This window comes from Malaclemys terrapin, chromosome 6, assembly GCF_027887155.1.
Source record: "Malaclemys terrapin pileata isolate rMalTer1 chromosome 6, rMalTer1.hap1, whole genome shotgun sequence".
In the NCBI taxonomy this organism is placed as follows: domain Eukaryota; kingdom Metazoa; phylum Chordata; order Testudines; family Emydidae; genus Malaclemys; species Malaclemys terrapin.
In genome coordinates, this window is record NC_071510.1 from 9,924,734 (window position 1) to 9,950,026 (window position 25,293).

Sequence of the window (25,293 nt, forward strand, 5' to 3'; positions counted from 1 at the left end):
CGCATCTGCTCCTTTTCCACAATACTTCCTGTAAAAACATTTGTAGGCTAGCTGCTACACAAATTTAAGTGAATAAATTAAGGATTTAATTTCTCAAAACTCAAACTCTTGCAACATAATACATGCAACATCTGGCAGAAAACTGCTGGAATTCAGATGTGTTAAAACCAAAACGGATGCATTTACTGCTTTTGCACATTCTTTCAAACATTAAAAATAAAGCAACCCATTTCTCTTCTCTTTTTCAAGAATCAGATGTACTTAGACATAACTTGTCAACCCCATAGGATACATAGGTTTGTGCAGTTCTACTGGTTCCCAGGCTGAAATGCTTGTCTGCACCTAGGTCGGTTCTGGTTTTTGAGACTGCTCTCTCTTTAGCAGGGTTACTAAAATGTTTCCAAATGCCAGCAAGAGGGGCCCCAGTCACATCTGTTTGACCCCAATCCAACTACTGTACTTTTTACACCGAGCTGGGGGCAAGGTTACAGGTGACCATTTAAAGCTCTATGGACTTGGGTGACCCTTCTCAAAAGGTCTCAATAAATGCTCTCAGGTGCTGAATTGAATTGCAGTTTGCCAAATAAAAAATAAAATAATAATTAAAAACCCCACCCAGAAATGTCTTTGGTACATTAAATGCCTGGGATTCTGTACTAGAAAGAGTAAAATGCTGTGTGCAGTCTGGGTCAGATAATTTTACTGTACTAAAAAATCCTCTAGACATGAAAGGTAACCCAGACTCCACCAAAACCCTTCCCCTTTAATTTAAAAAGAACCAAGGCAGACTGTAAACTAATGCTTCAAAGTAGGGACACTTCAACATGGAGGGGACTGTTTTCTCCGGGAGAACAGGGGTTTAAAAGCCAGCACCAGAGGTGCTAGCAAACGGGAGTTTTGCGAGGGAGTACGTGAGGCAAATATACCTAAAAACATACTCTACACTTTGGCCAATAACCCCCTGAAAAAACAAAGAACAAAACAAAACAAAAAAAGCATGCAAGAGTAAAAATACTGCAGGCAGAAGTCCTGTAGCAGAGTGGGGGCTAACCAGTTTATTGCACTGAATGCAGCATGTATGATTACCTGCCCTGTGGGCAGGTGGTGGACTTATGTGTGCATTCGGTGCAAGGAATGCATGGCCCTCAGAGACCGAGTATGGGCTCTTGAGATAAGAATGGCTGAACCAGAAGAGCAAAAGGAGACAGAGATACACCCACGAGACTTTCAGGGACACATTAGAATGGTCCCACCCCTACTCTGACGGTTGCTGTGCTACTGAGGAGCACGACAGTCTCAGGGAAGGAGGACATCAAGCTAGAGAGGAGGAAAACGATCCCATAGTTAGAACCCTCCTTCCAGATTAGGTCATAGTTTCCTCTCACACTGAGGATACCCCTGAATAATAGTCATGGGGGATTCAAATATTAGAAGCACGTATAGTTGGCTTTGAGATGACCAGGAAAACCACATGGTGCATTGCCTGCTGGGTGCAAAGGTCGCGGGCTTCAAGACATCCAGATGAATTTACATGCAGTGCTTGGGAAGAACAGACAATCTTAGTACATGTAGGTATCAACAACATAGGGAAAGGTAGGAGAGAGGTCCTGGAGACCAAACTTAGGCTAGTAGGTAAGAGATTGAAGTCCAGGACCTCCATGGTAGCATTCTCTAAAATTCTTCCAATTCCACACGCAGGGCCAGGAAGACAGGCAGAACCGCAGGGTCTCAATCCGTGGATGAGAGGATGGTGTAGGGAGGAGGGATTTAGGTTTGTTAGGAACTGGGGAAGCTTTTAGGAAAGGAGGAGCCTATACATGAAGGATGGGCTCCATCTAAACCAAAACAGAACCAGAGAGCTGGAATGTAAAATTAGAGAGGCCAGAGGGGAGTGTTAAACTAAGGGCTGGGGGGAAGCCAACAGGTGCAGAGGAGCACACAGTTCAGGCAGATATCCCTTAGGGGAGGATTTATTAAAGGCGATACTCTATATCCTAGTAAAGAGGAGAGGATAGAAGTTGATAATGTACAGGAAGGAACTGAAGAGAAAGAGTGAAACGAAAAAGAGTCCTATTTAATTACATCACATGAAGGCAGACAACTGAATATCAACCAATTTTATAGTGCCTGTATAGAAACGCAAGAAGTCTAAGTACTAAGATAGGTGATCAGAGTGCCTTGCATTTAATGAAGATATTGATAAAATAGGCATCACAGAAACTTGGTGGAAGCATGAGAATCAACGGGACATGATATTTCAAAAACACACAGGATTGACAGAGTATGTCATGCTGGTGGGGGAGTGGCACGATATGTGGAAGAAAGCCTAGAGTCAAATATAGTAAAAATCTTAATACAGTTTGATCTATTTACAGAACCTTTATGGATAGAAATTCCACGCTTGAACAGAGTATAGCGGTAGGAATCTCCTAGTGACCACCTGACCAGGATGGTAGTGATGATTGTGAAATGCCCAGGGAGATTAGAGAGGCTACAAAAACAATAATAGAGGGGGATTTCAACTATCCCCACATTGACTGGGAACATGCCACCTCAGGACGGGATGTAGAGATAAAATTTCTAGACACCATAAATGGCTACTTCTTGGAGCAGCTTGTCTTGGAACCCATAAGGGGAGAGGCAAGTCTTGGTTTAGTCCTCAGTGAAGCATAGGCTCTAGTCCAAGAGGTAAACATACCTGAACCGCTAGGGAATAGAAACCATAATGGAATTACATTTAACATACTTGCAGGGGAGAAAACAACAAAGAAACCACTACAGTAACATTTAACTTCAAAAAGGGGGAACAACAGAAAAATGAGGAAGCTAGTTACATGGAAATTAAAAGGAACAATCGCAAGAGTAAAATGCCTGCAAGCTACATGGAAACTATTTAGAAATACAGTAATAGAGACTCAAATCAAATGTATACCCCAAATCAAAAAAACACAGTAAGATGACCCCAAAAATGCCACCATGGCTAACCTGCAGAGTAAAAGAGGTAGTTAGAGACAAAAAGGAATCCTTTAAAAACTAAGTCAAATCTTACTGAGGAAAATAGAAAGGTGCATAAACTCTGGCAAATCAAGTGTAAAAGTATAATTAGGCAGGCCAAAAAGGAATTTGAAAAGTAAATAGCAAGAGAGACAAAACTTAACAGCAAAAAATTAAGTACATCACAAGCTGAAAGCCTGCCAAACAATCAGTGGGGCCACTGATCAAGGTGCTAAATGAGCACAAGGCCAATGTGGAAAAGCTAAATGAATTCTTTGCATCAGTCTTCAGAGGATGAGAGAGATTCCCATAACTGAGTCATTCATTTTATGTGACAGATCTGAGGAACTATACCAGGTTGAGGTGTCAGTAGAGGTGGTTTTGGAACAAACTGATAAATTAAACAGTAATAAATCACCAAGACCAGATGGTATTCACCCCAAGAGTTCTGAAGAAACTCAAATGTAAAATTGCAGAACTACTAACTAAAGTATGTAACCTATCGCTTAAATCAAACTGTACCAGATGACTGGCAGATAGCTAATGTTACGCCAATTTTAAAAAAAAGGCTCCAGAGATGATCCTGGCAATTACAGCCCAGTAAGCCTAACTTCAGTATCAGGCAAATTGACCGAAACTACAGTAAAGGACAGAATGATCCGACATGAAGATGAACACAATATGTTGGGGAAGAGTCAAAACGGCTTTAGTAAAGGGAAATCATGCCTCATCGATCTATTAGATTTCTTTGAGGGTGTCAACAAGCACATAGACATGGGTGATCCAGTGGATATAGTGTATCTGGACTTTCAGAAAGCATTTGACAAGGTCCCACACCAAAAGCTCTTAAGCAAAGCAAGCAGTTATTGGATAAGAGGGAAAGTCCTCTGTAGAACAATAGCTGGTTAAAAAGATAGGAAATAAAGGGTAGAAATAAATGGTCAGTTTCCACAGTGGAAAGAGGTAAAAGCGGGATCCCCCAAGGTTCCATACTGGGACCAGTGCTGTTCAACACATTCATAAATGATCTGGAAAAGGGAGTGAACCGTGAGGTGGCAAAGTTGGCAGACTATACAAAATTATTCAAGATAGTTAAGTCCAAAGCCAACTGCAAAGAGCTACAAAGGTATCTCACTAAACTGGAAAAACAACGAGGAGTCAGGTGGCACCTTAAAGACTAACAGATTTATTTGGGCATAAGCTTTCGTGAGTAAAAACCCACTTCTTCAGACAATCTTCCACCGGACAATCTGAAGAAGTGGGTTTTTTACCCATGAAAGCTTATGCCCAAACAAATCTGACCCATTCATAAGACGACCTTATAATTCAGGGGTCAGTAAACTTTGGCTCCTAGTCCATCAGGATAAGCTGCTGGCAGACGAAGATGGTTTGTTTACCTCGAGTGTCTGCAGGCACGGAGGTAAACCTAAATAAACAAAGTGTCCCGGCGTGCCAGCTGCTTACCCTGACGGGTCAGGACAGCAACTGGTGGGGAAATTTTTTGTGGGGGAGAAGCTGGGGGTCAGGGGAGTAACCCCTGTGACCACCCCCCACATGACCCCACCTCTAGCCCGGGACCCCCACACTCTTCCCATCCCATCCCTTCCCACCTTATCTGGGGAGGGCCAGGGGACGATGTCTCTGACCTGGCTGGAGCTGCTCCGGCAGGCTGGAGAGCGCGGCTGCAGCCTGCTCCAGCGGGCTGGGCCGGGCGGCACCACCGTAGTGTGCTCCAGCAGGCCAGGCAGTGCAGCCACAGCCTGCTCTGGGGGGGTGGGGCCGAGCAGCACGGCTGCAGCCTGCCAGCCCCGGAGCTGCAGCTGCTTCGGAGGCTGGGGGGGGGGGGAGCAGCGTGGCCAGAAGCAGAGAGATTCTGGCCCCACCTCTTCCCTTCTGCTGCCTCTCCTTGCTCCCTCTGTTGGGGAGAGGGGCTGTGTCCCACCTCTCCCTCTCTATACCCGTTCATAAGCCAACCCCCGTCTCTGGTGCTTCCCTTTTTTACTAAAAAAATTCGGCTTATGAACGAGTATATACGGTAATCCCCAGTACACATACAAAATGATGGGTCTAAATTAGCTGTTATGACTTAAGAAAGATCTTGGAGTCATTGTGGACAATTGTGATCAATGTGCATCAGCGGTCAAATAAGCTAACATAATGTTAGGAACCATTAGAAAAGGGATAGATAATAGACAGAAAATATCATCATGCCACTATATCAACCCATGGTATGCCCACAGGTTGAATATTGCATGCAGTTCTGGTCACCCCATCTCAAAAAAGATATATTAGAAATGGAAAAGATACAGAGAAGGGCAACAAAAATGATTAGGGGGTATGGCATAGCTTCGAAATGAGGAGACAGAAATGCTGGAACTGTTAAGCTTAGAAAAGAGATGGCTATTGTAGGGTATGATCGAGGTCTACAAAATCATGAATGGTGTGGCGACAGTAAATAAGGAAGTGTTATTTACCCCTTCACATAATACAAGAACCAAGAGTCACCCAATGAAATTAATAGGCAGCAGTTTTAAAACAAGAAAGAAAGTACTACTTCACCCAACACACAGCCAACCTGTGGAACTCATTGCCAGGAGATGTTATAAAGGCCAAAAGTATAACTCGGTTCAAAAAAAGAACTAGATAAATTCATGGGAAGATAGCCAAAATGGGCAGGGACACAACCCGTGCTCTGGGTGTCTCTAAACTTCTAACTGCCGGAAGCTGGGACTGTACAACAGGGGATGGATCACTCAAAACTGTCCTGTTCTATTCCTTCCCTCTGAAGCATCTGGCACTGGCTACTGTCAGAAGACAGGATACTGGGCTAGACAGACCACACATATGTTCTTATGTAAGTGTTCAAAACTTGACGCAACTTTAAATGATTAGCTGATGGGGAAGCCATCTCAAATGTCATCTCTCTGTCTCTTTCTCTCAAAAAAGTGATTTACCACCACTGAAAGTTAGAATAAAACAGCCACTATTTTTTGTGAGTTTCACAGAGAGACATGCTAGTGCTGCAGTAGCAGTTAGCTAGCTAGCATTTATCTAGAGCTCCGACAACCTCAATAGATATTGCTATAAGAACGGCCCTACGGGGTCAGACCAAAAGGACCATCTAGCCCAGTATCCTGTCTTCCGACAGGGGCCAATGCCAGGTGCCCCAGAGGGAATGAATAGAACAGGTAATCATCAAGTGATCCATCCCCTGTCGCCAATTCCCAGCTTCTGACAAACAGAGGCTAGGGACGCCATCCCTGTCCATCCTGGCTAATAGCCACTGATGGACCTATCCTCAACCCTCTTACAGTCTTGGCCTTCACAACATCAAAAGACACAAGCTGCTACAGTTTGAGCTACAGAGCCACTAAACTATCCCAACTAAAACATTTGGGCACGAGATCATCTGTGTTAAAATTGTGCTGCAACTCACTCAAGCAAAATTTGAATACCTTTTAGAACCTTGTTATTAGCAATAGCCTAGGAAACCCCAAGCCATCTGCCTATCCCACTTCCGCACTGACATCTTGGCTGACTGCAGGGCTCAGTCAATCAGCGAGAAAGTGCTGTGCTGAATCAAGATATCACTTTGTCCTTCAACACTACGATGCACATCAAGCTGGACCACTCCAGCAGAGTGCGCTAGCATGTCCCACAGGATAGGTGAGCAGGGAAGAGGGGGAAAAGTTGAGAGGAACATGTATGCATAGGAGATCAGAAGCCAGTCAACAACAAAAGAGGCGGCACAGGAGAAGAGTAACAATGGGTGGGGAGAATATTTTTGGGATTCACCCACCTGATTCTAAGAGAGGATGCTCAATGCTCCAGAGAAAGGAAGGAAAGCTCTGAGCGCCCTAATATACTTGGAGAGAAAGTTCCTTCTTGATCCAAAACAAAGCAAACGTGAGCAAGAATCAACTACATTAAGCATCTAAGGGCTGGTCTACACTAGAAAAGTTAGATTGATATAACTGTATCAGTAAAAAAAAAAAAAAAAAAACACACACACAAATCACACCCCCAGCTGTCAGTTACAACAGTACAGACCTTACTATAGATGCAGTTATATTGGTATAGAAAGTGCCTTATACCACTATAGCTTATTCCACTTCCTGAAACTCCCAGTATAGTTAAAACAGCAAACCTTCCTAGTGCTGTCAAACCCTAAATCACAAGTTATAACCCAAGATGCTGACAATACCAAACGGTCTTAAAAACCTCCACAACCACCCCTGGTTCTGCCAGTACCTGCTAAACTTTAATTGTTTAAGAAGTTGTGTTTTTTCCTGTTGCTACCTGAATAGATAGCTAAATCCTTACTCAATTGCTCCCTCTTTATAAAAGCAATAAACCACACATAGCCACCTCTTCTCCAATTGCATAGGTGTAAGCTCTTCAGAGCATCATAGTTAAAACATTCTGAATTGCCCATTAGTATCTCTTCTCCAGACAATTCTCCTTAATGTGTATATCCCTATGGAAGTAAAATGCCCCAAAACTGGATGCAGTGCCCTGAAGGTGCAGCTACACCATAGCCTTGTACAATGGTATAATGATTTCCCAGGTCTTGTTTATAATACTCCTTTTGATGCAGCCCAGGATCTTAATAGATCTCTGCTGCAACTGGACAATGTAGTCTCCTCTTTATGTTACTATTAAACTTGAATCCTCAAGTTCCTTATATAGTCAGGAAGGCTGAATAAAGCCAGAAGAGAAGAAAAACAGCAGGAGAAGTAGAGTTATGAAGAGAAGGAAAATGCCCTTATAAATGCTTCTCTTGTTAGTGCCAGACAGGAAGTGCTACATCAAAAAAATCCCAAGACATAATTGATAGGAAAAAGCCTCAAATTATTTCTCTTAATGTAGAGGAATAAGATAAAGTGAAGCAATGGGAAGAGTGGCAAGTGTCTTGGTATCAAAATGTTTTAAGATTACATTTGCTCCACATTAATCTGGGATTCAAACTCTCCAGAAAATTCAGCTACTTCCCTTGTTTTCACTTCTTCTTACCCCTCCACACACAAACAAAAAGTCCAGCTTCCTCACATCTAGCTATATATGGCATAATTCACCCCACACCTACTCCTTTTCTTTTGCAAGTCATCTTTTAGAACACACAGAGCGGTTTTTTTTGCAAGGGAAAAAAAGGTATATTTTTTGTTTGACGACAAACAGAATGCCTAATTTTTTTGTTCTGGTCATTTCTTACTTCACAAATTCAGGTCTTGTCTACCCTGTTTTACTTGGAAAACTATGGATGACTGGATAACTAGTAGATTTATCATATCACGGATATCGCTTGAGTGAGGATTAACTGATTAAACTGCTTCCTCTCGCGAAGTTTTCTTTTTTTGTTTGCACAGATTTACCTCGAACAACTGGCAGAAATTTGGAACGTGGCAGTTAGGCTCAACATCCCTGCCACTTTGATTAAGGAGTAAAAGTGCTCTGCATTTGCCTCTGAGTCCTCCAAGGGAGTCCCCTGGGCAAAACCGGAAAGATGAGACTTGACATTCCTGACACATCTAAGGTTTTAGGGGGAAAACAACAACAACAACAACAACAAAAACACCACACACCACCATACCACATCCCCACCCCATACAGACATCCTTGGGAGAAGGGAACCTTCCAGGATCTCTTTATACATCATAAAACAGAAGTGAAAAGGAAAGGGGAGGGGAGATCGCACCTGTTCCCTCCCCTATCCAACCTTCGGCACACCTCTAAATACAAACTGGGTTTAAAAGACAAATGTGTCTTTTTTGGTCTCTCTTCAAAATTATTAATTTTGATACCAGAAACCCCACTTTAAAATAGAATCACGCTTGGCAGGTTTCTGAAGAAGTCAGAGCTTCCACCACCACTTCCAATTGCTGGAGTACACCTCTACCTCAATATAACGCTACCCAATATAACACAAATAAGCAGTGCTCCGGGAAGGTGGGGCTGCGCATTCCGGTGGATCAAAGCAAGTTCAATATAATGCGGTAAGATTTTTTTGGCTCCCGAGGACAGCGTTATATCGTGGTAGAGGTGTATTTCAGTTTCATAGTACTGGCACATCTCCACTTACATGTGGCTGATGGAGGATCCCCGATGCTGTAAGTAATAGGCCCCATTCATCTGCTATTTTAGCATTTACCTAAATTTCTTCTCTAATCCCTTGAGTTCACTATGCCAATCACTGGTTAGCAATATAAGCATCTGCAACTGCTGCTCTCTTATGTAGATTAATTTGTTCTGAGTTGCTCCTATTGAATGAGGAGATTCAGGACAACCCATTTGGTCACTTTTCTTGACGTACAAACCCCTCACTATTATTGTTCTGGATCACAAAACATAAGTGGCAGCGGTAGTAATCATTGACAGCATCTCAAAAACGGGAGTCCTGTCGTCCTTTTGTCAAATCATAACCAGCCAGCGTATTATAAATTTACAAACTCAATCATAGTACACAAGATCTCCAATTAAAGTAATAGAATTCAGTGGACTGGCCATTTTTTCTCCTCTGAAACATTTTAAGTTCAGAAAAAACAAACAGATTACCGTCTAAAGAAGTGTGGTGAAAGGCAATCAGTCATTTGGAACAGTTATGTGACCCTGCTGGAATATCGCAACCAGTCCATTTGGAGCCAGGAAGTACTTTTGCAAAATTGCAGCGCAAGTAGTATTGTCTCATACCTGCTTTTGTAAGCAGTCTGTGTTCTATGCTTTGTGCTTTCTCCCATTCCTGCCCCAAACACTCCACTGTAATTGAATCTCTAGCCATAGCCATCAATTCAAAACAAATATCAGGAATTCAGATAGGAAGTCACAGACAAGAGATTGACTTACTCATCTGAATGCGCCCCAAGATACCATACCCTTGTTACAGGTACTTCTGAAATAACAGGAATAGTGTCTAGGAGGATTCAAAATCAGTTTATGTAGATCAGTGACTACCCCTAGAGAGAGCAAGAGAAAAGTAAATGGACTCTCACATGCAAAAAATAAATAAATCCCCATCAGCAGAATTTCAGTTGAAATGGGTGATATGATTTTCAAATACAGGAATATCTATTCTGAATAGCTAAACTCTATTTTACAAGAATTTTAGAAAATAAATGCGAGAAGAGACTCCACATACATGCACACAACTCAGTTTAGCAAATCTCTCTCTTGCACTCAAAGGATGAGCCCACCTATAGAAAGCGAAGGCAAGATTATTATACCTTTTTATGATTTAAAGCCTCACCGCTTTTTTTTTTTAAACCTCCTCCTGACCCAGCCAATCAATTACAAAAATACCCAGACAAATCATTAAGCAATTCCTGTGGATTTATTTATTTAATTGACAATTGGTCAGTAATCTTAAACTATGGTTATCACAGGAAAAGGGAGTCTTAGCATTCCCTACTGGAAACTCTATGCCAAACCCTTAAGAATAAGGGAATGACAATCTGACTTTTATCTGTCTATTTTAGGGACTGATGTGTATTTATTTGTTGTTTGGCCTATGGTATGCCAAAATGGTATATATAATCGATGTTACTAATTTAAGTTCACTATCCTCTCATACTATAAGAGAACTGCTCGCTATTACTAGCTTCAATCCTATTCCAACCACCCTGTTACAGAAGTGTCGTAGCCTCAGGAAGAATTGGAGGTAGAATCATCATCTCCCAGACACTTTCTAGGAGTGGGACTAGCTCAATCCCAGCCTGCCACAGAAAACCAGTTCTTTAAGGAAAGGGCACACAAAGATAATAAAACAATTTCAGATTGTCATTTATGCAAATACAACTAAAAATACGATAGGAAAAAACACCATAAGTATCATCAGATTAGATTTCCAAAGTTCTTTATTTCTGCAACTGGAAAAAGAGGAGAGGGGGAGGGGAACCTATCAACTTTTTTTGATCTACTGAAATTCAACAAAAAGGAGCTTCCAGTTTACAAACTGTTCTACTCCACTAATACTAACTACACGTACTGAAGCAGACTTTATTCACACAGGAGTTATTTTTGCAAATGATGGGACATCAGTGGATTAGAACATCATGAGCTCAGATTTGCTACTCAATGGACAATAAGAACATACTCCTTTGTTGGCAGCAGATTCCTAAATATGGTTGATATTCAAAGCATAGTATTACCAGGTTCAGAGACCCTATCCTGTGCCTGGAAAAGGAGGAGTTAATAGCAACTCAGGTTCATGCAGGTGCTGCATAGAAGCAGCTGCGCCAGGAACAAAGGAATTGCCTGAAAGAAGGCTGTTCTTTGAACCCAGGACTGAGTAAAAAACTGAGCCAAGAAACATCTGCGTGTTACATGTTTATGTTTGTTATCTGTTTTTCTGAGACCAAGAGATAAAATTCTCCCTAGGAAAGGGGATCTATCTGGCTGACCCTGCACTTTTGTGCTTCATCAGCTTACACACCAATATGCTCACAATACTTTGAGTTAAGGACCACAAGAGTATTATGATGGAAACTCAGAACAGTTTTGTTATATTACAAATTAATAAAGAATACATCAGAACATGAAGTGTCTTAAAAACAACCTGTAAAAACACTTTTCTTCTATTAAAAATGAACAAACTAATGGGACACCCTCCTGACTATATATCCAAGTACAGTAATACAATTTAGAAGCTTACATTTGTACTACACAGTGAGTAGTGAAAGCGTGCAAGACATAGACAAAAACAGGCTGGAAGTTTCAAAAAACATTTAGAAGTTTCAATAAAAGAGGAAAAAGAATTTTCCCCATTTTTGTTACTAACTGTAATAGACATCAATGAAGAACATCCATTATACATTTTTCCTGTTTATTTGTAAATTGATACTTCAGCTTATAGCATACTGTTCAGCAAACATAAACGTTACTGTCACACAGTCTTGATAGTTTTGACACACTGTTCTCTTAATTGGTTAAGAGCTTTTTCTCTCCCCTAAAAAATAAAGCATTAAGAATTTCGGAAAGTCCTGAAATGCCCTAATCCATAGGCATAATTTAAAGAGAATTATAGTATCTGCCATACTTGTTTTCCTATCAATTTTGTAAACACGTCTTTAAATATAAAATCAAAACCTTGCTTGAAATATAAATATACATGTATTAAAAATACACACACGCAGTTTCTGCACCACAAAGAATCCATATGCTCCCAGGGCTTATGAGCCAAAAAGTGCAGCATTTTACTACAAAACCTGCCTCCAAATTCCATGCACAAGCCATTTCTTCCTGCTTGGTTTTCTGCCATACCAACTTATAAGAGAAAGAAAGTGGTCCCATGCAAGAGCTACACCAGAATATCTGCAAACTCCAAAAAGGTGACAGTCTGATTATGTAAGGAAGAAGCTAAAAGTACAACACATGCTACCGCAGGGGAAAAGAAAGTATAGCTCTAATCTTGCAAACATTTGCACAGATCCTTAGCCAAATCAATGGGACCACTCCCATGCATAAAGTACATTAATAAATGTCTTTATAGGATCAGGGCCTAAGCTACTACAGAAAACAGAGTAAATTTATGCTCTGAACAGCAGTAACTTGCTATTGGCAAAATACATACACACCTCAGTCGACATTCATATACACAGGACAAGCTGTGAACCGTGGTGAGGGAGCAATACTTCACCTAGAACTGCCAGAGCACTGGAATAGTTTGCTGCACCTTGCTCCGTGTTGTGGTCACTTACTACAAATTTTGCCACACATGTAGTAATGAAGTGCTCCATATTTTTCCCAGCACAGAATCTGCAATTCTGTCTTTTCAATGCGTGTTACTGGACACAACCCCTACCAATTACATAGCCATTCTCCCTCCACACCTGGATGACACGGTACATAACACACACACACAATCTTAGGCGATTCCTTTAAAACAGGAGTTCTCAAACTGGGGGTCAGAACCCCTCAGGGGGTCGCGAGGTTATTACAGGGTCACGAGCTGTCAGCCTCCACCCCAAACATCACTTTGCCTCCAGCATTTATAATGGTGTTACATATATTTAGAAGTGTTTTTAATTTATGGGGGGGGGGTCACACTCAGAGGCTTGCCATGTGAAAGGGGTCACCAGTACAATAGTTTGAGAACTACTCCTTCAAAAAAAAAAAAAAAAAAAAAGTAAAAAGAATCCTACACAGGGGAGTATGTAGATCATGGACGAGAATTGAAATTTAATAAAAGTCATGAAATTCAGAGTTAAATTCTGTTCCTTGTACATTTGCATTAAGACAGCGTACTTGAAGACATGATCATATGATATATCTCCTAATACAAAATCCTATGTATGTGCATGCGTATGTACTATTATAGTGCAATTTCTTTGAATGGTTGTAAGGTATTTATTATTTGCCGACACAAGTAGCATTGTTCTGTTCAGTATTGTGCAATCATGCAAGGGAAGACCCTATTGCAGGGGTAGTCTATTTTTTGTCAAGATCCAAATTTCTTAGTCAAGGTACAGTCAAGGTCCAAACTCTAGAGAAAGTAATAAAAATCCCAACAATAATAGTAAGATTTTGGGGTCAGTTCAAAAGTGTCTGGTGGTCTCGATTTGGCCCGCAATCCACCTATTCATTCCCCCTGCCCTACTGTAATGCATAGATACAAGGAGGAGGAATGAAGATTAAGTGCAAATCTTAAAATAAGTGTACCTGATTTTTGTGCAATTAGAATCAAGCAACATTGCATTAAAAGCTCCTTTTAGTTTGTTTTTCCCTTGGAAGTCTCCCGTGCAGCTACTGATCAAGCCCAATGGCTTAATTTATGAGAGCTGAAAGATTACAACCCCCAGTAGAATAACAGCAAGTTGATTATTAAGCAAGAATAAAATCAAACACTATTATTAAGCAAGATCTGAAACATAAAAGCCTCCATTATTGGTCCATCTATGAAAGAAAGATTCCCAACGAGACTGTTGCAGGTGCTCGACAGCCTGGTGAACATGGGTTATCTTCGCTTGGATGCAGAAGGAGAAGTTAGCAAGATGTTTTGAAGTGTTATGCCACAAGTATGCTGATGACACACATCCCTTTTCATTGGGCCAAAACCGAAGCCATGAGTGAACCTTGGATGAGAGCAAGCAGGCTCAAGATCAACCCAAATAAGAAGGTGGCATATTGGTAGCAGCTCAAATCCTTCAATGGGGGAGGTGGGGGCAGAGTATGTTTTAAGAAAGTGAACAACTAGAGCATGTGTGTGTCAGAAGTTCAGAAAACAAAACACTCAGCATGCTCAAAACACTTCTTAAAATACCCATAACTTTGCTATTTCAAAACCACTTCCCTCTCCTTCCTCCAAACAGAACAGAGAGCATGCATTTTTTCATTTTACATTACATGTCAAATAAGTGCTAAAAGAAAGCTATATTGTTATCAGAGCACAAAAAGACCAACCAATACTTCTCACCAGTTGAAAAAAAATGTTTTTCCACGTTCAGGTAGCTCAAACAACCAAATGGATATGTATTATGCTTTGTGCACACAAGACAGAAAGAGTACTTCAGAACAAGCATGAGAGATTTCAACCAAAAGGCATCTATAGAGCAAATAAAAAGCAACTGAAAAATATGCACAGAATGGATGTTCCATCTCACCTCTAACTGCATCAACATATCACAACAGTAAGCCACAAGCATGAAGGGAGAAAAGTATAATTTAGTTACAAATTAATCAGTTGTACAAGTTAAAGACCACAAACTTTTTAAGACTAGCTCTTTAATATCTTGTATTCTCACCTGTTCCATATAGTCCCCTCCTCCTTCTGTACTACACCTTTCAGGTTGGGCACATTCATATTTAACTGACATTTTAGTCAAAACTCTCTCCACCTAAGCTTCTGATTCATATTAGAAACCAAACAAGAAACCACCTGTAATTCTCATGCTTCAGATATTTTACGAAAGAAGCTGAAGTTTCACTAATATCATTGCAACAAGATTTAAAACACCATCTTTCATATCAAATCATGAATTAAAAAGATTTTGTATGCAAGAGGGCCTCATTTTGCCAAGATAATCTTGTGGGTGAAAAGTGGCAAGTGGCTAAAAATATAAAAAGGTAAGCAAAATCTTTCTAAAAATTGAACCTGTCTTCCCCCACCCCCAGATTTATATAATGTTCACAGACATGCTTATTAGTACTCTTGTTAAAGCGTTTCTTCATGCTCCCTTTGGTGACAAGACTATTTTTCACCTTAATTATGTGCAAGCAGAGCATCACCCAAAATATTTCTGCCTCTCCACCTGCCCCAAAGCACAACATACAGATAAACCAGAAAAAGTACAAAACCTTCTGCTTGTTTATTTTCTAAAGGTAATATTAAACTGGAATGAATTAGCTAGACGTTCAAGCAGCACCTGCACTCTACAGACAAACTATGTCTCAGCAACAAGACAGACATGAACACAGAGGAGCACCAGAATTTCAAACGTATTAAATCGCATACAGGGAAAAAAGGAAGTTCCATAATATAAACTAAACTAAAGAATGTAACTATGACTATCCAACCGTAAAGGGGGTACTGAATAATTATTGGCAGCTGAATTTAGTCATTCAATAATTGAGGCGTTTTTCAGTGTTGCTATTAGACGTTGGGGGGGCCTGAGCCTCTTTCAGATACTTTTGTTTCATTGAGGCTGTGCTGAATTTCATTAAATGACTTGTAATTGATCATTTTGTATTTTTCAACTTATTTGGAAGTACTAGTTTTTAAATCAAAAAGGATAGAGTCTTTAACTGTAAGACATTAGGCCTGATTCTCCTTTCACTTACACAGTGGTAAAGCAGACATAACTCCAGTGAAGTCTACGTAGTTACACTAATATAAAACAGGTGTAAGAGAAGAGACACGCCCATTACCTTCACATGTAGCTTTGCAATAGTTCCCTTGTTGACAGAAGCACCTGACCCAGTCTTTTATCAAGTGTAGCCAAGGTCCAGGGATGGGGCTGTACACCAGAGGGAAGTACAGCAATCCAAATGTATTTGTGAATTCTGCAGCTAACCAGTTTTCATGTTGTAGCTAAAATAGCTAGTAATATTCAGAAGAGACTTTTTTGTACTATCCAGAATGGGCTATCAGCACACCACAGCCCTGTCCTGTACCTTGGCAAGTGTGGCATTGCACCCAAGGAACCTGTCCCTCTACTGTTTTAGAGGCTGATTCTGCAAGGTCAGTCAACTCCTACTTAAATCAATGGGAACTGAGGTCACTCAGCGCCTTGCTGGATTAGGCCTTCACTAGTTATGCAATCTAAATTGATGTTGCGCAGCAAAAGATATATTTTAAAATTAAATACTTTCTCTCTTCCCCTTCCCAATATTAAATAGGAGTATGTCCTATGGGATAGAAAAGACAGATTTTTCTTAAATTATGAAAGATTTCCCTACTCTACCCCCAGCAAGTGTTACTTTCAGAGTATTCATATTCCAGTAACTGTAGCAATAGTGTGGTTTATGTCATTATGTTTGTCTGAAACCTGAAGGGTTCTCTACAGTTATTTGTCTTGTAGTTTTAAAAAGAATGCGCCCTAAAATAGAGCCATCATGTTATCAGACTAACGACATAATGAGCAATAAATCTGAAAAACATAAGTTTGTCAGCAGTTGCTGTTTGCTATAGGAAAGCAGCAGTAACTAGCCCAAGCAACTGCCATCACCTCCCCTCCATACTGTACCTTTTAATCAACTTAACATGTTCTGACAAAGCAACATAGCATATCTCTGGCCTAGTATACCACAGAATCTTTTCCCAACTGAGTGAACATATTTATATTCACCATATATTAATAAATATTTAATTTGCTCAAGAAACTAGGAGCAAAGTGAAAAACTTATCAAGATGATTCATAGGAGAATCTTACGGGAAGATGCATATTATCTGAAAACGATCATCATCATAAAAAAAAAAAAAGATGTACAAATGAATGTGTACTTTTCCCAAAACAAGCCCGAAATCTCTCCCCCTTTGGCTAAGGACATTTACTTTCTTAAAAATATACTAAATGCTTAAACCCTTGAAATGCGTCATTCCATATACTGTGGTCGATTTATTTCTATTGAAAAGCTGTTTATAAGAACCAGAAATTAATGTTTGTTTTGTTTTTTAAAAACCTACTTTCCAAGGTTTTCACTAAATAATTCAGAGAACCCAAAAGGTAAATCGTAATTTATTATCCAAGCTAGCTAATTTCTACCAAAAGACTAGGCTGCATTACGTGCTCTGGGTTTACAATTCTGAGCAAGTTCTCACTAAGGATTGCCATCAAACTACAATCATTTCAGCTAAAATACACTAGCCTTGAATATAAAAAGGTGCAAGAACAGACTTTTATCCACCAAATCCAAGTATTGAATGTGCTTCATTCATTATTACTAAGGAGATATCCTTGCATCTTGCTCTACTTAAGAGGGTCATAAAGCTGTGAAGGGACCAGTGTAACCTAAGTAAGAAGACCCACATCTCTGAGCATGCAAAATTTAAGCATGACTCTCGCCATAAAACCACTGTAACTGCTATTCAATTCAAAAATAGAACCATATGTACTGCACACAGATAACTGCTAAGGGCATAAAAAAATCGCATGTGACAATCTGAAATTTATTGGGAGTTTTCAGTAAATTACTACTGTTTAGCATATACTGCATCAGGCAAAATCGCTATGAATTGCAAGAGCTTTCCACCTCACTTTCAATACAAATAGTGGCAGCACCCTTACAAGCAAGTCCATCCCCTTCACACCCTGCACTTTTGCATATGTTTGAAAACAGGCACTGATCCTTTGATCAGCAGTTTCAATTCCTTCAGACTAAAACCTCTTAGCAGCTGCTTACTTATCTCCCACCACCCCTCTTAATAATATTTTATGGTAAGGCTTTGACTGATGTGAGACTGACATCATTAATTTGTAGTTTTTAGAACTATTCCATCTAAAATTGAAATATAACAAGGCTGAAAATTGAAATCAGCGTTAATTTATTTAATGTAGCTACCAGGAGTCAGCCAAAAGGTAGCTTTCCTAAGTAGAAACATTTCAGAGAAAAGCCACCTTTAAAATGCTTTGTCTACCACGCACTGAAAGTATGTTATTCTAATAGGTTATTGTTTTTAAGGTTCCTTCCTCCCCAAATACCACAACAAAAATAATTTTACAGATCGGAGCTTCCAAAAAACTGAAGGTGAAAAAGGACTGAAATTTTCCATTAAAACCACACCTCTCTTACCAACTGACAAGCATGTCTCTAGCTGTTCTCATCTTTTTCACTTACAAGATATGCCTACAGTGACAGAGGTAACGCACTTTCCTCTAGTTCTGCCTGAAAGTGCCTCTTAAGATCAGGATCAATTTCCTGGATGAAAAGAAGACTCAGCAGTTCAGCTCTGTGTTTTCTATTCCACTACCCGTTTATTAATTTGACAATCTTGAATAAAGCCATTTGCATCTGTTGACATGTATATTTAATGGGAAAACAAATGAGAAAAAAAAACAAAAAAACACTTCACTAAACATTGTGGGGGATGGGGACGCCCAGTAATTGTCTGCGACAGATTCTGACTTGGTCTGTAAAATGTACTAAGTTTCCTTAATACTGAAATCTAAATAGAAATTCATAATATTGTTATTTCAATGTTTTGAGAACAGAGACTCGATTAAAGAGCAAACTAATTGAAAACTATTACTTTCAATAGTGTGGCTAACAGAAAAACTTTATCAACTGTAAAACAAAAAACAATTTTGGCACTGATTCTGCAAATGCTTCAGCACATGGTAGCAAAGTTAAGCAGGTGCATAAATGTTTGCAGAATTGGGGCCTTAAAGTGTATTTTTTGTAAGACTAATCTGTTTTCCATGAAAGTCTTGATCAGTAAACATAAATAGCCAGATTTTTTAAAAAACCCAGCTTCAATTAGGCAGCTCTCTAAATAGGAACTAATCTCTTTTGAAGAATCTGGCCTTAACACAGTTCTAAGTACTATTTTTATACACAGGCCCTACAAGCTTTCCTCACTGCAACAACTCTGCAACTGTAGTTTAAGTGAGTTTCTAAGCAAAAGGTTTGGGCTAATAAATAAAACCAACCCCTCCCCTTCTCAGAGAAGGCTAAAGAAAATGCATTCAGTCTAATTCCGTGCTGCCACAGTGCTATATAGTTACATCTTACACGGACTATGATGAACTAAACACTTCGACTGAGTTTCTTCTCTGTAATTGTGACAGGTTTCAAATCACAGGAAATATACATCTACAATTTCAAGTTTTTCATTGCCAGTATTACTGTACAAGTTGTTGAAAGTATCAGGAAGTTAGGAGCAGCTATAAGAAAGGAAAATTTCGGGTTTAAGTCAACAAATTCACTTAAAGTATAATCAATTTTAAAAAGAAATAGAAATAGTTTCAAGTAAAAAAAGCCGCTCCCAAGATTAGCCAATTTCTGCACTTTTACAAATATGTTTTTCCTATTAAATATCATCTCTCTGATTGTATGGGCCTTTCATAGAGCAATGGTGAAAACTGACTATATACAAAGTAAAACACAAACAGATATTTTTCTGTAATCTTCAGAGTTACCTTTAGAAATAATAGGTAAAACAATCAAATAGAAGTATGATTTTAAGTTGATGTCTCCTTAGTACAAATTCCAGTAAACATAAATAAATCCAGCTATTTATAAAATACTTATATAGCTCTCATTTTAAAGTAAAACTTGTACCAGTTCCGTAAATCATTCCCCCGCTCAAAAAAAAAAAAAAAAAAAAACCCACACACACAAAAATAAACACCCAGCCCCAAAATATTAGCATAAATAAAATTGTATGTTCCAAAGAGAAGACAAACAGCTTTTCCCTACTCACCAATTCCCCAAAATGCTTTCATTCTTTGCTGTTTTCCTGCACTAGTAACTTCATAAACATACAGTAAAATTCCTATTGCCATACACAACTCGGAGAAGAGAAATCATCATAGGCCCCAATCCTTTAAACACTTACACACATGCACAACTTTAAACACAGAGGGGTCCCACTGAAGTCAATGAGACCACTCACATGCTTTAATGTTAAGTACACGCATTTAAGTGTTTGCAGATTTAAGGCCTTAACATTTTAGCACCAAAATAAAGTTGGAGTGAGCAGCCAAAAACTGTTCCTCACTGGGGTAATATTGTGTAGCCATTTTTAACAGGAAACAGACATGACTCTTTAAATAATAATAGTAAAAAAAAGTGTCAGGTGTCATATGACCAATATAAAGTGGTAATTAAGAAGGCAGATGGTATTTCCAAAAGAATAAGGATGTTTTCCAATAATCCCCACATTACCAAGATATACAAGAATTTAAGAACTCACCTATTTTTAATTGGCATATTTATTAGAAATTAAGGAAAGAGGGAAAGATAGCCTACAGTTAGCCTCCGTTTTGGATTTACACATAGACATAAAGAAGAACAGGAGTACTTGTGGCACCTTAGAGACTAACAAATTTATTAGAGCATAAGCTTTCGTGGACTACAGCCCACTTCTTCGGATGCATAACACGGCTGTTACTCTGAAACATAGACATAGTAGTTCCTCTGCCATATATTTTCAAAACTAAGCATCGCTGCTAACTGATTATTCAATATTTAATTTGAGAAGAAAATAACAAAAATCAGAATGCTATTTCTATGAAAACTGATTTCTGATGCCAAGACAAAAAGCTGTTGGACAGCAAAAATTAAAGCAATCACAAATACTCATTAAGATTAAATAAAAGTATTTGAGATGTATGGTTGCTAAAAACTATATGTTATTAATACTAAGAGTTAGTTTTATTACCTAGTTGTTTCTTTCCCACAGTAGTCCATGCTAGCCACGAACAATCACACATCTCACATGGTTACCATGTGCAGTGAATACCCTATGAGTATTATTATCAAAGTTCTGTTGTTCTGTTAAAGGATTCAAAGTCTATATTTAACAAAATATTGTATGAGGGCATAGCTACAGCTGAAGCCAATGTAAAGAGAAAGTAATGTCAAATAAATTAAGACCTACTATAGCTATAGGCTAGAAAAAATGAAGATGATAATATATTATTATATTAATAACAGATGTGCTATTTCAACTTTAGTCTCTCTACCACAATAGTATAATTTATAATTCTGCATCTGACACTAAGAAAAAAAACCCTGAAACATCTCAAATGATGGAATAATTTTAAATGCTTATATACTAACTTTTAGAATACAATCTACGTGGCAGAGATTACCCCAATGGACTATATGCAGCAAGAGAATTAAACAGCATCCTTTGGGCAGACAATTCAATCATTCCAGCATCACAAATATTGTGAGTAAATATGTAAAGTAGGAAAGGAAGTTATCTCCTCCGTGCAGTCTTGTAGATTCAATAGATCCACACTGATCTTGGCCAGTCTATTTCTCACTTTGATTATCATAAAAGTTTCAGTTGTACTGAAAGTTACCATTAGGCAAAACTTGAATAAAATCACAACCAGTTTATTTACTTTGTTGTATTTTTTCAAGATACTTCCTTTAAAGTTATTTTCTTAGGAACCTGAGCTTCTCTTCTCCCTGTATGTGCTGCTCCCATGTCATCCTGGGGACTTATCACCTCACAGCTTCAGTCTGTGTGACAACACTGTGAGTGTCCATGAAAATGACTGAGCTCAGAGCTGAAGTCGTAATCAGATCACGGTTTCCCCCAGCAGAATAGGACAGGCAAAAACAAACCCCTCCAATTTATGAGGAGTGTGGGGCAGAAAAATGCCTCCACACACAGAAGTCTCTCCATTTCGCTGCACCAAACTTCCCACAAGTAAGCAGAAAGCATGTTTAATACTGTGTAGCCATTTTTGTAGCCAATATAATGTCTGATACTAAATACACCCACCCACCACCACGCTGTACAGACAGACACATGTCATCTTCCCTGTGGGGACTGATACAGAGAGATTGCTTGGAAGAGCTAAGGCTGAACAACTCGGCAGAAGTGTTACAGATTGTGTCAACTTCGGAAAAACAAAGTGGGCTGCTACTCCTGTGATCTCTTATGGCAGCCCCCGCACCACCCAACTCTTCAGACCCCCCCCCCCCCCAACAACCCCACCGCCACCATCAGCTCAAGTCCAAGCAGCCTGTCCCTCGAGCACTCTTAGTACCCCCATAGCCCAGGCCCCCAGCAATGTCTCCCCGACCTTTCTTTAGTTCCCCAGCACCCCACCCAGCACCCACTCCCGCTGCACCCCTTATCAATCCCCTCACAGACCCTACTCCCCCCAACTTTCCCCCTACATACCCCACACCCCTGCATCCCAATCACCCCCACCCCACCCTTCCCCCACATCCCCACTCCCCTCAGTCTCCCCCGTCCCCGTTACCTGGCGCGGGGGCGGCCCGGGGGTGCCCGTGGCCGGCGGGGCTGCCTCTGCCCTGGCTGCGGGCTCCCTGCTCCGGGAGGCTCGGCCCGTGGAGGGGCGGCGGCGGCTGGAAGTGCGCGGCGGCCCCGCTCATGGCGAGGGTGAGGAAGCCGGAGCGGGACCGGGAGCGGGTGCGGGGCGGCTCCAGCAGCAGGAAGGGGGCCGGCGGGGAGGCGGCGGCGGGGGCCGGCGGCGGGGAGGGGAGGAAGGGGGCGGCGGGAGGAGCCGCCGCTCTGCCGCTCAGCCCGGCTGCCGGGGCCGCCTCGCCGGCCTGCCCGGGGGGATCCAGGCGCCCGGCGGCCCGCGGCTCCTCGGCGGCGGCCCCCTGCTTGGCGGGGTCCCGCTCCCGGTCCCGCTCCCGCAGCCGGGCCGGGGGGAAGAGGCGGGCGTCGGGCTGCGCCGCGCGGGGCTGCGAGCTGGCGGCGATCGGCATCGGCCGGCGGGGCCGGGGTGTCCCCAGCGGGCGGGCGGGCGGCGAGGCCGGGGCGCGAGGGGGAGCCCGCCGGGGAAACTTACTTTGCTGGGGGGCGGGGAAAGGGCTGGCGCGGAGCCGCGCGGCGGGGAGGGACCCGGGCCAGGGGGGCCGCCCGGCGCCGGGGGCTCAGCCGCGCAAGCGAGGAAACAAAGGCGGCTGCCAGCCCGCGGTGCCCCCGCCCTGCGAGCCGCCGCGCCGCGCCGGCGAACCGAAAGCGAAGGGCATGCGAGGAGCAGGGGGCGGCAGCTCCGCCGCCCCTCCCGGCCGCGCCTCTCCGCCCGGCGTGCGCCCGCGGCCCCCGGCCGCCTTTGTGTGTGCGCGTCCCTCGGCCCGCCCCCGGCCTGCTGGGGGGCGCCGCGCCCGGCGCGGGGAGAACTTGCTGCCGCCTCCGCCGCCCTGGGCAAGAAACTCGCCTGGCTCCGTCCCCCGGCGCTGCCCTGCCTGTGCGCGGCCTCGCCCGCCGCCAGCCCCGCGCCTTCCCACTGCCGTGCCCGGCCCGCCCGCCCGGAGCCCGCCAGCGAGGGGGCAGCGCTTCCCCGGAACCCACCAGCGCCCTGCCCGGGGCTCCCCTCCGGCAAACCCACAAACTTTTCTCCCCCGGCTCCTGCTGGCCCGGCCTCCCGCCCTTCCTCCCGCGGGGAGCCGCGCTAGCGGCTCGGGATCCAGCCCGGCTCTGCCCGCGGAGCAGAGCCACGCGCCCGCCCCATGGCCGTGTGGGGAGCGGGGAAGCCTTTTAAAGCGACTGGCTGGGGCTTCCCACCTCCTGCTTCACACAGTGCCCGGCAGGGGGGCACCGGTACTAACCCCGAACTGCCCGGGCGGGGGGCACCGGTACTAACCCCGAACTGCCCGGGAGGGGGGCACCGGTGCTAACCCCGAACTGCCCGGGCCGGGGGCACCGGTGCTAACCCCGAACTGCCCGGGCGGGGGGCACCGGTGCTAACCCAGAACTGCCCGGGCGGGGGGCACCGGTACTAACCCAGAACTGCCCGGGCGGGGGGCACCGGTGCTAACCCAGAACTGCCCGGGCGGGGGGCACCGGTGCTAACCCAGAACTGCCCGGGCAGGGGGGCACCGGTACTAACCCAGAACTGCCCGGGCGGGGGGCACCGGTACTAACCCAGAACTGCCCGGGCGGGGGGCACCGGTACTAACCCAGAACTGCCCGGGCCGGGGGCACCGGTACTAAGCCAGAACTGCCCGGGCCGGGGGCACCGGTACTAAGCCCGAACTGCCCGGGCAGTGGGCACCGGTACTAAGCCCGAACTGCCCGGGCCGGGGGCACCGGTACTAAGCCCGAACTGCCCGGGCCGGGGGCACCGGTACTAAACCAGAACTGCCTGGGCCGGGGGCACCGGTGCTAACCCCGAACTGCCCGGGCAGGGGGCACCGGTGCTAACCCCGAACTGCCCGGGCCGGGGGCACCGGTGCTAACCCCGAACTGCCCGGGCCGGGGGGGGAGGATGGCGGGGGGCACTGGTACTAACCCAGAACTGCCCGGGCGGGGGGCACTGGTACTAACCCAGAACTGCCCGGGCAGGGGGCACTGGTACTAACCCAGAACTGCCCGGGCCGGGGGCACTGGTGCTAACCCCGAACTGCCCGGGCGGGGGGCACTGGTGCTAACCCAGAACTGCCCGGGCCGGGGGCACTGGTACTAACCCAGAACTGCCCGGGCCGGGGGCAATGGTACTAAGCCAGAACTGCCCGGGCAGGGGGCACTGGTACTAAGCCAGAACTGCCCGGGCTGGGGGGGAGGATGGTGGGGAGCACTGGTACTAACCCAGAACTGCCCGGGCCGGGGGCACTGGTGCTAACACAGAACTGCCCAGGCCGGGGAGGGGGGAAGATGGCGGGGGCGGGGGCACTGGTACTAATCCAGAACTGCCCGGGCCAGGGAAGGAGGATGGCTGGGGCATCTGCTTGTCATGTTTCTTCCCCCTCGCCCTTTTAAAAAGCTCTAGGGCAAATAAAATGAAGTGTGCTGGCCGCTGTGTGTTTGTACACGCGTGGCTCTACATGCGTGTACACAGACATCGGCTACTGTAGTTCAGGCATGCACGTGTGTGTGCAATAAACCCAGCGCCGCCGTGCAATGTTCTAATCTGTTCTTAGTGGTGTGAAGGGGGTGGGGACAGCAGAGGGCTACCTGTCTTCATAGACTTTCTATGCATGTGCCTTTTGCACGCCCAGGTGCGCGCTGGCACGCGGGCGGGCCCCTGGGAGAAGTTGCACGCGCACACACACTGCCCGGGGAGAGAGAGGAGAAATGTGCAGAGAGCAATGGCATTGGGAAGCCCTGAGCAGACCAAATGTGCAGAGCCCGGAATCATCCTCAACCCCCTCCCCCCCCCCTTCCCTTTCCCCTTTTGTTCCCAGCCGTGCAGGGGAGGGAAACGCCACCCAGGGAGC

The 25,293-nt window shown here is 43.6% G+C and overlaps 1 protein-coding gene across 1 annotated transcript in view; it reads right to left on the bottom strand.

The window, feature by feature from the left end:
- The window catches only part of RNF38 (ring finger protein 38), a 207,145-nt gene extending 184,547 nt beyond the window's left edge, over positions 1–22,598 (bottom strand). The window contains exon 1 of the mRNA XM_054031977.1: positions 22,368–22,598. Coding sequence (XP_053887952.1) covers positions 22,368–22,500 — 133 coding nt within the window. The 5' untranslated portion in view covers positions 22,501–22,598. The remainder of the gene's footprint in view (positions 1–22,367) is intronic.
- Positions 22,599–25,293: the final 2,695 nt, after the last annotated feature.